Consider the following 12,724-nt stretch of genomic DNA (forward strand, 5'->3'; position numbering starts at 1 on the left):
CCAAGTTGGGTGTCCATGCTGGGTGTCCATGCTGGGTGTCCATGCTGGGTGTCCCAAGTTGGGCTCCCAAGCAAGGTGCCCAAACTGGGTGCCCCAGCGAGGTGCCCAAGGGGACCCCGATGCCCCTGGGCAGTGGTGGGCTGGGGTTGCCCTCAGGCGCGGACCCCCACGGTGCCCTTGCGTGGGTGCTGCTGGGGCTTGGGGCCACCCGTCCGGGCCCGCTGGTGGCACGAGCGCGCTGTGCTCCGCGCCGACCCTCGGCACAACAAAGCGGCTCACGGCGGGGCGGGGGAGATGCTGCGGATCCGTACTCGCCGCCCCGAGGTGGCCCCGGGAACATGCCCAGGGCCGGGGCCGCGGCTCTGCCGGCTCAGGGATGCTCGGGGATTTGGGGCCGAGCGCGAGAGGGGCGGCAGCAGCCTCAGCCCAGCCCCGTGGCCGTGCCGCAGCCCCAGCAGCGCCCCCGGGTCCCCCTCCTGCTCCCGGCCCTGCCGTGGCGATGCCGGCACCACCGGCCCCGTCTCAGCCACTCGGGGCTGCTGCGGGCCCCGCCTGGGCGTGGGGATGGGATGAAGGCGGCCCCTGGACGCGGGTGCCGAGATGGGGAAGGAGCCCGGGTGCTGAGCCACGGCACCACCGCCCTTCTGTCAACAGCGTCACGCCTGGCTGGGAATTCGGGGGATCTGGGGAGGGGATGTCCCTGGGCCACCCCCGTGGCCAGCACGGTGCCTGCTGCAGCCCCAGCACGCGGTGCTGAGCCCCCAGGGCTGCTTGCAGCGGGTTCCCGGGGTGGCTTTGATGTCTGCTCCTCCGGGATGTGTGGGACACGGGTGTGCCCGGGGGGCGCACAGGGGCGGTGGGAGCCCCTTCCCTTGGTCCCTGCTGGGGCAGGGCTCCAGGCAGGGCTCCCCGTTACACCCCGGTGCCGGAGAGCAGCGCCCCGAGGCAGGGCCCGGCCACCCCGGTGTCACCAGGGGCACACACACGGCTGTGTGACATGGCCAGGGACGGGTGCCCCTGCCTGGGGTCACCTGCGTGGCACAGGGACCCCGTGGGCTCGGGGCCGTGCCGCCGGGGCAGAGCTGCGTGGGGCCAGCACGGCGCTGGCCGTGGCGCGGTCGGGGCCGGGATGCCGGGCGCGGGCGCTGCCTCCCGCAGCGGTGCCGTGCCGCAGGTTCCTGCTGGCAGCCGTCCCCCCACGTCTCCTTGTCCGGCGCGGCGCAGCGGGTCTGGCTCGGGGCCACGGCGTGCCCTGTAATTGCTGAGTAACGAGGCAGGGCTGGAGGCCAGGATGATGCTGCAGCCCCTTCGGTGGCCTCCGCAGCCTCCAGCCGTGGGGGGCCCAGTTCAGCATCGCCCCGCGGGGGCAGAACCGCCCCTGGCTGGCAGCGGAGGGGCAGAGCCTCCTGCGGTGCCCTCCCCGATGGGTTTGGGCACCAGTTGCCAGCACGGATGAGCCGGGGGCTGGGGCCACGGGGGATGTCGGAGCCGCGGCCGTGCAGCACGTGGGGGGGTGCGGGTGCCCCGCGGGGAGCCGGGCAGAGCGGTGCCGGGCTCAGGTGCTGCAAATGTGAGCACCAAGGGGCGAATTCCCACATTTAGTGGGGCAGCCAACATCCACCACGTGCACCCTGCAGCCACGGGGCAGCGGGGCTGCCATCCCGCTCCCTGCTCACGCCGGGGGAGTTCTTTGGGGGGCAGGAAGCGGGCTGCAGCGAGAGGCTTGGAGGTCAGCCCTGCTAAGGCAGGCTGAGAGTGGGCTCCGCTGCAGTAAATAAACACTTCTGCGGGGAGACAGCAGCGGGACTGAGACACCCTTCTGTGCAGCAGCTCCCCTGGCAGCGAGGACCCGCGCTGCGTCGCGGGGGTCCCGGTCTCTCCACCCCGGGGGCTCCCCAGCCTCCCCGTGCCGCGGCGTCGGGTGCCGCACGAGCCCGTGCAATGGCTGGGAAGGGAAAAAAAATGGGGAAAAAATGGGGAACGAGCGGTCGTGCCCCAGAAACCGGCGTGCCCGGGGAAATGCCGGTCCCCTGTGCATGGCGTCACCGCCCTCGTGCCTCGCAGTTGCTTGGAGACGGCGGCGAGGGGGGTCCCGGGGGGCCGGGGGGGCGCAGCCTTTGTCAGGGCCCGCCCGCGGGGCGCTCACACGAGCCTGCAAACGTTCGTGTGCAGGGGGCAAATGGGGGGGCACGCGTGCACAAGCACCTGCACACGTGGGAGTGGGTGCACGGGGGTGTGAAGGGGCGTGTGTGCAGAATGGGATGGGGTGGGGCGTGGGTAGGATGGGGGGGATAAGATGGGAGGGGGTGGGTGGGATGGGTGGGCCGTGGGGGTCCGGGTGGGACCATCCCCGGGGAAACAGTGGCAGAGCTGGATGCCCAGCTCTGTGCCTGGCAGGGCTGCAGCGGGGAGCTCGGATCCTGCCCCCGGACCCGCTGCAGCCCCGGGTCACCGGCTGCTCTGAGCAGCGTGGAGCCCAAACCGCGCTGGGGGCCCAAACCGTGCTCGTGGTGCTCGGCTCGGCTCGGCCGGCCCCTGCTGCCAGCAGCTGCCGCACATCCGCAGCGCCCCGGGGCTCGCAGCTGGGCGGAAGGAAGCGGGACCGAAGCAGCCCTGGCCTCGTGCCCGTCCCCGTCCCTGTGTCCCTGCATCCTGTGGACGGGCACCGCTGCGGTGCCCAGCTGGGTGCCGGGGGTGCTGAGCTCCCCTGTGCCCGTGGGGATGGGTGCGGGGGGTGCTGAGCTCCTGCCCCAGGGTGCTCCAGCCCCAGCTTTGTTTAACCAGGGTCAGCCCAACGAGCAGCGCGGGGCTGGGCCGGCTCAGGGAGCCCTGGAACGTCCCGGGTTGGGGGAGTCCAGCTCCCAGCTCTGCACAGCACCACCCCAAAAGCAGACCCTGTGTCTGAGAGCCTCGTCCCAGCACTGCTCGGACCCCGGCAGCTCGGTGCCGTGCCCACATCCCTGTGGATCCTGTCCCAGTGCCCGACCACCTCTGAGTGCAGAACCTCTCCCTGTCCCAGCTCCGTGCCGTCCCCCCGGGTCCTGGCGCTGTCCTCAGCGAGCAGAGCTCAGCTCCTGCCCCTCCCGGAGATGCGCTGAGCCCCGACCCCTCTTTGTGCCCCCCCCAGGCCATGGAGAGCAAGCTGCTGATCGGCGGCAGGACCATCATGGACCACACCAACGAGCAGCAGAAGATGCTGGAGCTGAAGCGGCAGGAGATAGCCGAGCAGGTACCGCGGGGCCCTGCCCTCCGCACAGAGACCGTCCCTGGGGCTGGGGGTGGGGGGCAGCGTGCCCGGGGTGGGGGGCGCCATGCCCGAGCCGCCCCTCAGCCTCTCCCCCTGGCCGCAGAAACGCCGCGAGAGGGAGATGCAGCAGGAGATGCTGCTGCGGGACGAGGAGACCATGGAGCTGCGGGAGACCTACACGTCGCTGCAGCAGGAGGTGGAGATCAAAACCAAGAAGCTGAAGAAGGTGAGAGAGCTGGGGGGGGGGGGCCCCCAGGGCGGCGCCCCGGTCCCCGGCCCAAGGGGGGTGCATCCACCCTGCCCTGTCCGCTGCCCCCCCCGGGACCTGCTGGCCCGGAGGAGGCTCCGAGCAGGGGTCCCGGGGGGGCACTGTGCTGACGCCCCCCCCCCAGCTGTACGCCAAGCTGCAGGCAGTGAAGGCGGAGATCCAGGACCAGCACGACGAGTACATCCGCGTGCGGCAGGACCTGGAGGAGGCGCAGAACGAGCAGACGCGGGAGCTGAAACTCAAGTAGGTGGCCCCGAGCCCATGGGGGGGGGGGGGAGTGCACCCCCCCCCCCCCAACGACAGCAGCAGGTTGGGTGTGGGTGGTGACGGGGCTGGGTGTCACGGGGTGCCCCCCCCCCTGCCCCATCAGCCCCCCCCGAGCAGGGTGCCCCATGTCCCAGCGGCTCGGGGAGCTCTCCAAGCAGGAGCCCCCAGCACCTCTGGGGTTTCTGACCCCAAACGGCAGCGCCGGGGTGGGTGCAGAGCAGCAGCCCCATGGGCACTGCCCCGACGCTGTGGGCACGGAGGTGTTGGAGGCCATGGGCACAAAGGGCACCGGGAAGGGGAGTTGGAAATTGCTCCCCCCCCATGCCCCGTTCATGCCCCCAGGTGGGTGCAGTGAGGTGCAGGGGCCCCCGGTGCCCTCCAGAGCACCCCAGAAACGTGGGTTCAGCCCCACCACCCCCAGTGGGTCTGTTTTCACTGCAAGCATTTATTTTATTCAATATCTTAAAATAACAACCCAGACACATCTGAATATTTCAGCGTTTTCGTGATAAAATATTCAGAATTTTACTCTGAGCAGAATTTCATTTCGGTTTTACTGCCCGGCCTTTTGAACGTGATTAAAACATTTTAAGGACTCAAGCAAGCAATTCATCTGCTCCGAACGGCCTTCTGCAGCTTCCCAATTTACCCAAAAAACAACGCGGGAAAACAAGAATTCCCCCTGGGGTCAACTTGGTTGAGTTTTCCCTTATTTTCGGGTCCTCGGGCCGCGCGGCAGGCAGCACATCCCGCCCGCATTTCGCGTGGGGAAGCTTCGCTGCTGTGACAGCGTGGCCACTTTGGATTTCCGTCCTCCGAAGGGATTTTCAGAATGAATTAAGGCTTTTAAAAAAAAGGCCAAAAAAAAAAGCGACAAGAATAATCCGGGGCTGAGAGGAAATGCTCTTAGCGAGGCCGAGGGGGCTGGCGGGGCGCCGGCAGGGCGCTGTAATCCCGGCCTGCCCATGGCCGGGGGGGCATGGGGGGCAGCGTGCTGCAAGGGGGGCAGAGGGGTCGGGGGGAGCAGCTGGCTCCTGGCTGGGTTTGGGGAGCCCCGGGGGGTTCCTGGTGCATCGGTGCGCTGCAGGGTGCTGCGAGGGCTCGGCAGTGGGGGCTGTGCTGCAGACTGCGTGTGGCAAACTGCAGGGTGCAGGCTGCATTGCACATCGTGCACGGCAAGGTGCAGGGTGCAGGGTGCATTGCACATCGTGCACAGCAAGCTGCAGGGCGCAGAATGCACGGTGCTGACTGCTTTGCAAATTGTGCGTTGCAAACTGCACGTTGCAAACCGTGTGCTGCAAGCTGAACCCCGCAGACTGCAGTCAACGCGTGCATTGCAAACTGTGCATTGCAGGCTGCACATTGCAAGCTGCACGTTGCGGACTGCATCGCAATGTGCATCACAAGCTGCACGTCGCAGGCTGCCTGGCAAACTGCGTGCTGCAAACTGCACGCTGCGGGCCGCGTCGCAAGTGGAGCGCTGCAAATTGCACGTCACAGGCTGCACATCACAGGCTGCACATCACAGGCTGCATTGCAAATGGAGCGCTGCAAATTGCACATTGCAACCTGCACATCACAGGCTGCATTGCAAACTGCACGTTGCAACCTGCGCAGTGCAGACCGTGCGTTGCAAAATGCACGTTGCAGGCTGCAATGCAAACGGTGCCTTGCGAATTGCACGTGGCTAACAGCAAGTCACCGACTGCAAACTGCACACCGTACGCTGCACGTCGCAGGCTGCATCGCACATCGTGCCTTGCAAGCTGCGTGTTGCAGGCTGTGCATTGCAGACCGTGCCTGGGGACCCGCCGGGGAGCAGGCGGGGGGGGGTTATGGCCCGGAGGCAGAGCAGAGCTGACGATGTTTCTCCACTCCTCTCTGAATGACGGTCTTCCTCTGCCCTTTCTCTCCTGCCTCGCCCACCCCTGCCCGATCCCACCCTGGCGAACCCTCTCTGCCCCCCCTGTGCCCCCCACGTCCTCCCCTGCCCTGCTCCCCCCTCCGTGCCCCCCATCTCTGCTCTCCCTCCTGTCCCGATAACCCCTTCCTCTCCTGCTCCTTCCCTCCCCGTCTCTCCCCCCTCTCCTGGCCTGTGCCTCGTGCAGGTACTTGATCATCGAGAACTTCATCCCTCCGGAGGAGAAGAACAAGATCGTGAACCGCCTCTACTTCGACTGCGAGGAGGACCAGTGGAAGTTCCAGCCGCTGGTGCCGGCCGGCGGGTGCGTGCGGCTCCCCGCCAGCTGGGGCGAGGAGCGGGGGTGAGCTGGGCCCGGCGGTGCCACCGCTGTGGGACGGGGACCCGGGGACGTGACGGAGAGGTCGCGGGCGGAAGCCTCCCCTCCGCCTGCTGGGCTCCGTCCTGTGCTCGGGGCTGTGCCCGGCGCCGTTCTGCACCCTTTGTGCCGGCAGCGTTTGTGCTCTGTGAGGGACCTTCCTCGCCTCGCTTCCCTTTCAGAAGCAGCAGCCAGATGAAGAAGAGGCCCACCTCTGCCGTGGGGTACAAGAGACCCATCAGCCAGTACGCCCGCGTCGCCATGGCCATGGGCTCTCATCCGCGGTACCGGGTACGGGGGGAGCGGTGGGCGCAGAGGGGACCAGGCATCCTTGGGTGGGGGGGTGGGGGGAGGGAGGGGGGGTGGGTGGAGGGATGGATGGATGGATGGATGGATGGAGGGATGGAGGGGTGGGTGGAGGGATGGAGGGATGGATGGAGGGATGGATGGATGGAGGGATGGAGGAATGACAGCTCCAGACAGCCGGAGAGAAGATGGAGTAAATGAGACTTGATGACTTGAGGTACTTGAGATAAAGCTCCCAGCTTGGAGAGCCTCGGCCCCATTTCTCAGGCCGGTGGCTGTGTCCATCCCTGAGCTGCTGGCTCGCTGCCTCTGCAGGCTCCTGCCACTTGTCTCAGGGGACAAAGATGTTCAGCCGTGTCTGCAGGGCAAAGCAGCAGCCAGGAGAGGATCCTCTCCTTGTTCTCCGCGGGAATTCAGCCTCGCTCGGCGATGCGGAGCTGCCCGAGGTGGTGCCTCGCTGCTTTTCCATGCGGTGACTCCCCCTGCGTTGTCTCTCCCTTCTCCCTGTCCTGCTGCAGGCTGAGAACATCATGTTCTTGGAGCTGGACCTCTCCCCGCCGGCCGTGTTTGAGTTTGAGCGGAGCAGGGACCCGGCCGAGCAGGACCCGCGGGCTCTGCACCTGGAGAGGCTGATGCACCTCGACAGCCTCCTGGAGCGGCCGGCGGCCTCCCGCGTGAGGAAGTCCCGCTCCTGGTGAGTGCGCGAGCACCGTGGCTGGGATGCACCGTGAGGGGCTGCACGGGGCCCAAGGGGGAGCCGAGGGCACGGGGCAGCCTGGAAATGTTTCCTGTCTCCATTTGGAGGCAGCTTTGGGGGCGCCCAGACACCAACACCCGATTCCCCTTCACCCTGCTGAGCTGCTGCCCCGCGGGGCCTCCTGTGCCCCCCGCTGCTTTGGGGTTTCAAACTAGCTGGGAATTGCTGCTGTGTGGTGGTATTTAACAGCGTGGATGCTGCTGCTTTTGTACTGGCTGCTAAGTGAGCCTCAGATTGTTGAATGAGAAGGCTCTGGGAGCCTGCCCGTGCCTAAAGGGGGCCGCAGGAGAGACGGGGAGGGTCTCTGTCAGGGGGTGTAGGGATAGCACAAGGGGTAAGGGCTTTGAACTTAGAGAGGGGAGGTTCAGATCAGACCTTAGGGAGAAATTGTTCACTGTGAGGGCCGCGAGGCCCTGGCCCAGGCTGCCCCCAGGAGCTGGGGGTGCTCCAGCCCTGGCAGTGCCCAAGGCCAGGCTGGATGGGGCTGGGGGCAGCCTGGGCTGGGGGCAGGGGTCGTGCCCATGGCAGGGGGTGGCACTGGGGGGGCTCTGAGGGCCCTGCCAGCCCAAACCACTCCAGGATTCTGTGACTCTGTGAAAAATCGGACGATGCCAGCAATACGCCATCGTATACGCGCACCCAGGACGAGCATGCACAAGGCGCAGCGCTGTCCAGCGCTGGGTGTCCTTGGGCGCTGCCTGCGCAGGAAATCCCACAGAAAACAGCAGGATCCGGGGGAGGAGACGGGGGAAGAGGAAGCAGAAGGGAGATGGTTTTCTGCTCGTGCCACCCCCTCCAGGTGCCAGACGCCGCGGTCGCTGCCGTCCTCCACCACGCACGTCGCCCTCGCCGCCGGTTCCCCGCGCGCTTCCACGACGCCGGCGCAGGAGTGACCGCCCCGACCCCCTGCCCCGTGAGGACTGTGCCCGTCGGAGGCTGCCTCCAGCGCCGGGGCCCGGGAACAGCCCCGCCGGCAGCACCTCCACCGCTCCCAGTTCGTCTTTGTCTTCAGCTACTTTGGTGTGCGCCTGTGTTTGTGTGAGACGCTCGTGAGCAGCCCCCCCGGGGCGATGGGAGCTGCCCCCTTCCTTCCTTCCTTCCTCCCCCTCACCCCCCGCCCCCCCCAGTCTGGATCTGTCACTTAATTTATTTAACGTATTTATTTATGGAGTGGTTGGTGAGCAGAGTCAGGAGGCGCGTTGGTGCTGCGGGACGCCCGAGGCTGGCACCGCGCAGGTCCCTTCGCTGGGATGCGGGGCCCCGAGCCCCCCGAGCCCCCCGCCCCGCAGCCCCCCACGGCTTTGGCACGGGATGAGGCAGCTCCAGGCCCTCCCCGCTGCACTCGCTGCATCCCACGGAGCTTGCCCTCTGGTCTGTGCTGCCGGTCGTGGCAACGTCTGCAAGGTTTTGGAGACTTCCCGGTGGCAGACCCTTACACTGGGCTTGCCGGAGACCACGGGGGACTCTCCGGGCTGCATCGACACCGGTGGCAGCGGCGATGTCTCGCTGACTTCCGCACGTGGCCATCCCTCCACGATGCCAGCTCCACGCACCACGAAGGCCCACGAGCCGACCAAAGCAAGCCAGTCCCGGCGGTGCCGGGGCTTCGTCCGCCTGTGCCACCCTCCGGAGCTGGCTGGCCCGGTCCCGCCTTCTTGTCTGACACCCGGCTCGCTCCAGTCCCGGACCGTGTGCGTGTGCGACTCCGCAGAGCGAGGACAGGAGGTGGGAAGCTCCGTCCCCCCCACCCCGCTGTCCCCAGGAGCTGAGGAGCAGGATTGCCCGAGTGAAACCCGTGCTACAATTCCCTCTGTCCCGGCACCTAAAGGCAGCATGAAACGGGGACGCCTGGAGGAGCGACTGCAGCACAGCTCTCCTGTGGGCTGGAAATGCTGCACGGGGGCCTGGGGAGCGCTTCTGGTCGCTCTGGGGGTGCTGGAGGGAGAGCTGATGGATGTGAGATGGGTAATGGGGAGGTGAGCAGCGAGCAGCAGGGCTCCTCTGCCCCGCACAGCAATCGGAAACCCGTCCCAGGCAGCAGCACGCAGAGCTGCCAGGACGCCGTTCGGTGTCCCCGAGTGGTTCAGCGTTGGGCCGTGGGATTGGAGAGGGGTCCGGGACCGTTTCCGTGCCCGGGCAGCAGCTCGGGCATAGAAAGCCGTGGTTTACCTGGGACAGCTCTCAGACGTGCAGAGGTGGGGGAGATGGAGCTGAGGTACAGGGTCCTGATGGGTGGGGGAGCGACCCCCAGGAAGATGTGGTTTGGCTGGAGCCAGCCCTGAAGCTGGAAGGGATGGGGCACCGGCGTGGAGGGGAAACCTCAGCTGCAGCTTGGGACCAGGTGCCACCCCTCGGGAGAGGCCCCGCAGCCGCGCGGCCAGGCTGGGGTGCACGGACCTTCGTGCTCTGCTCCTGCCCCATCCTCTGCTCTGCTGTGGGGCCTTCTCCTGTTCCCCTGTGGCACTGTCCTGCTTTGTGTTAACTGGTCCGTGCTGCTGCTGCTGTCACCCCTTCTCCACCTGTGTCCCACGACGCCCCTCGGGGGTCTTGGCCCCTCTCTGCCAGCCCGCGGGGTTCCTCTTTGGGGACGCCGAGAGGGGTGGCGAGTCCTGGCTCCTGCAGAAGCCCCCGGTGTTTAGAAGAACCCCACGATGCTGCGAGGGGCAGGAGGGTGAAATGCCTTCCTTCTGCTTGAATACAAACATGCCCTGAGGTCCTGCGTGGGGACAGGAACTGGACAGCGAAGGCTGCAGGTTGGGTAGGGAAAGAAGTCCCAGGGAGGGAAGCGAGTGCGCGGAGCTGCTGAGCCCAGACAGGGCTGCCCCTGTGCCCGGCCTCCTGCCCTCGGGAGCAGAGTGTGCAAGGACGGGGCTTTGGTGGTGGGAGCTGGGTCCCTTGGGTCTTCCATGGCTGGTGGCGAGTTGTTCGGCCTGCTGCTGGCACCGTGGCAGGGTGGGGAACCAGTGGATGGGGACCCAGGGGCCCAGCTCCATCCTCCATTTCCAGGATGGCCTCGGGGAGCTAAGGTCGGAAAGCAGAGACCTAAGAAAGGAAAAAGCTGTCTGCACGGCATCCTGCGGGAATATTTTCCCTTATTTCTTGCTTTCAAGCTGCCCCGAGTTCATTTTCAGCCAGGTCAGCGGCTCGTTGAGACCTGAGATGGGGAACCAGGGCACAGGGGGCACATCTGGGGGCTGCCGGCTCTCGCTGCTGACCCCAGCCGTGGCACACCGTGAGGCCGGTGGGAAGCCTGAGGAGCATCTCCCCGGGGGGGAGGCCGATCCGCGGGCTCGCCCTGCACCCCAGGGCCTCCCACGGCACCCGCTGGGCCTCCAGGGGGGCTCTGCTGTGCCACGGGCCGCGGGCAGGTCCGGCGGGATGGGGCTCACCGTGGGCTCTGCCAAAACGCCGCCAGGCCGCGGGCCGGGAGCGCTGCCCCTGCCCCTGCCTCGCATCGCTGCGCCGGGCCGCCCGCAGCCTCACTGCATTGCTGCAGCAACCCGGGCTGTATATTTGTAACCTTCTCTGTTCTTTGTCTGTCGGTGCGTGTGTCTGCATCGGGGGGGGTGTAGGCGTGTGTGGGTGCGCGCGTGTGTAGCCAAGGGATCTCTTTACCTTCGATGTGAGTGTGAGTACAGGGACACGTTCCAGAGGGGGTCAGTGGGCTGGGGGGGGGGGCTTTTTAATTTTAAGTGGCTATTTTGTTATTTTTGGTTTCAGGTTTGGATTTTATTTTTTGCAAGGGGTGGGCTGGGGCCTGTTTCGGATCGATTGACAAGGTGAGGGCCTTGATTAGGACCAAATTTTTGTGCCTGTTGCTATGGTGATTATTTAGAAATCAAAAGTGTACTGTACGGTGGCCCATCCTTGTCACTATACATACTGAATATACAGGACATATTATAAATATATATATATTATACATACTGTGTGGAGAGAGGTCACGAATTCACACCCCCTCTGGCTCTGGATGGACACCTCTTCAATATTCTGTAATGTAGCTTTGACTCGGTGCTGGACGTGCTCAGGAAGCGTCGGCACTCCTCAGAAACTGGCAATGACACCAATAAAGGAATGAGCATCATCGCGCAGCGCGTCTCTCGCCTCCTTGGTCGCGGTGCCGGGGCTCCCCGCAGGGGGTTGGGGTCAGGGCTGCTGCACGTGCCGGGCGTTGTTACTTGCTGGCCTTCATTTCTCCGCATGTTTTTCCTGTTTTCAGGTAAAGCATTTGCACCACAACGGCTGCCATCTGCAGGAAGCCTCACCAGGACAAGAGGCAGGAGCTGGCCTCGATGAGCCGTGTGGGTCCCTTCCAGGGGGACACATTCTGTCATCTAAGCAGCAAAGCTGTGGTTTTGCTCCCTGCGAGCACTCTGTGAAAAGCTAAGCACGAGCTCTAGGAGTACAGAGAGGCGCTTGCAAACTCAGAAGGTTGATTTTGAGGGATTTCGTTTTACGTGCCCGGTTCCTTCCAGCTCTGTGATGGGAACGGGAACTCGCGCAGGTCTGAGCTACGGCCCTTCCTCGCAGGCTGCTGCCGGGAGCTCTCCCCAGGGCTGGGACGGGGCAAAATCAGGGAGGAGACACAGAGATGGGAAAGAAAGAAAGAAAGGGGAGCAAGGAGGCAGTCCGTTGGTGTATTAGTGAGAGAAAGATGAAAGAAAGATGCCTCACTGTACACCAGGGAGTGAATTACAACATCAGAGAAAAACAGCAGCATGTGATGATCTTTATTTATTTATTTATTTCTTTATCGCTTCGCTCTTCTTTAAAAGGTCAGCTGCGATCAGATGGCTCAAAATAAATGTCAGTGAAGAAGGGCTGAGGACTCAGGCTAAGCCAAGGGACCGGTGGGTTAAAGACTGCTTACAGAGGCGGGGTGCTTCCAGATCAGCTGGCTCTGGTGAAAGTCAGGCTGAGGTCAGGGGGAGCTGGTAAGGCCACCTCTGAGCTGCCAGCGAGGACCTGAGAGACCTTATAACGACCAGGCAAGGTGTCCGGCCAGGGCCGGGACAGACAGCAAGAACATCTTTTAAATAGGGGATGGGAGGACTCGGGGAGTTACGTTCCCAACCTACTTCAGCTCCTGACAATTTATTGAACGGGCGATCAAAATCCACTCGGAGGCATCCAGAGGTGAAAAGGAACAGCCAACATGGCTTGGTGCCGATCACACCAAACCAGCTTGGTTTTATTCTAGTTTTCTTCTGCTGAGAGACGTCAGCAAAACTTCTGAGACTGGCCAGCGTGGCATGCTGAAAGTGAGAAGAGAAGCGCAGCCTCCGCCAGCCCTTGTCAAATGATTGCGTTTTCTGCAGATTTGGTACAACTCCGTGTTTTCACTGGCAATTTGAGTGCGAGAACAGTATGCTTCCTACGTTTGCAGCAAACACCCCATGGAAAGATCAAAATAAGGTTCAGAAAGATTTCAGTGTGGTTAGGGACTCGTGGGTGAGCTGCAGTGGTCCCAGAGCACCAGCGGCGGGCGGCACGAAGCACCACGCTGAGGGGAGGTGAGCACGTCTCAGCCCCCGCGCAGGGGGAGCAGGGGAAGGTTTTTTTCCAAAATAAATGTTTTTCCCATCACCAGGATGCAGAGA

At 64.5% G+C, this 12,724-nt stretch overlaps 1 protein-coding gene across 1 annotated transcript in view; it reads left to right on the top strand.

The window, feature by feature from the left end:
- Positions 1–8,294, top strand: part of KIF3C (kinesin family member 3C) — a 15,172-nt gene extending 6,878 nt beyond the window's left edge. Inside the window, exons 4-10 of the mRNA XM_035322046.1 lie at positions 3,128–3,229; positions 3,351–3,473; positions 3,640–3,758; positions 5,891–6,046; positions 6,244–6,352; positions 6,886–7,061; positions 7,924–8,294. Coding sequence (XP_035177937.1) covers positions 3,128–3,229; positions 3,351–3,473; positions 3,640–3,758; positions 5,891–6,046; positions 6,244–6,352; positions 6,886–7,061; positions 7,924–8,017 — 879 coding nt within the window. The 3' untranslated portion in view covers positions 8,018–8,294. The remainder of the gene's footprint in view (positions 1–3,127; positions 3,230–3,350; positions 3,474–3,639; positions 3,759–5,890; positions 6,047–6,243; positions 6,353–6,885; positions 7,062–7,923) is intronic.
- Positions 8,295–12,724: the final 4,430 nt, after the last annotated feature.

The sequence above is a fragment of the Oxyura jamaicensis genome, chromosome 3 (assembly GCF_011077185.1).
Source record: "Oxyura jamaicensis isolate SHBP4307 breed ruddy duck chromosome 3, BPBGC_Ojam_1.0, whole genome shotgun sequence".
Taxonomy (NCBI): Eukaryota; Metazoa; Chordata; class Aves; order Anseriformes; family Anatidae; genus Oxyura; species Oxyura jamaicensis.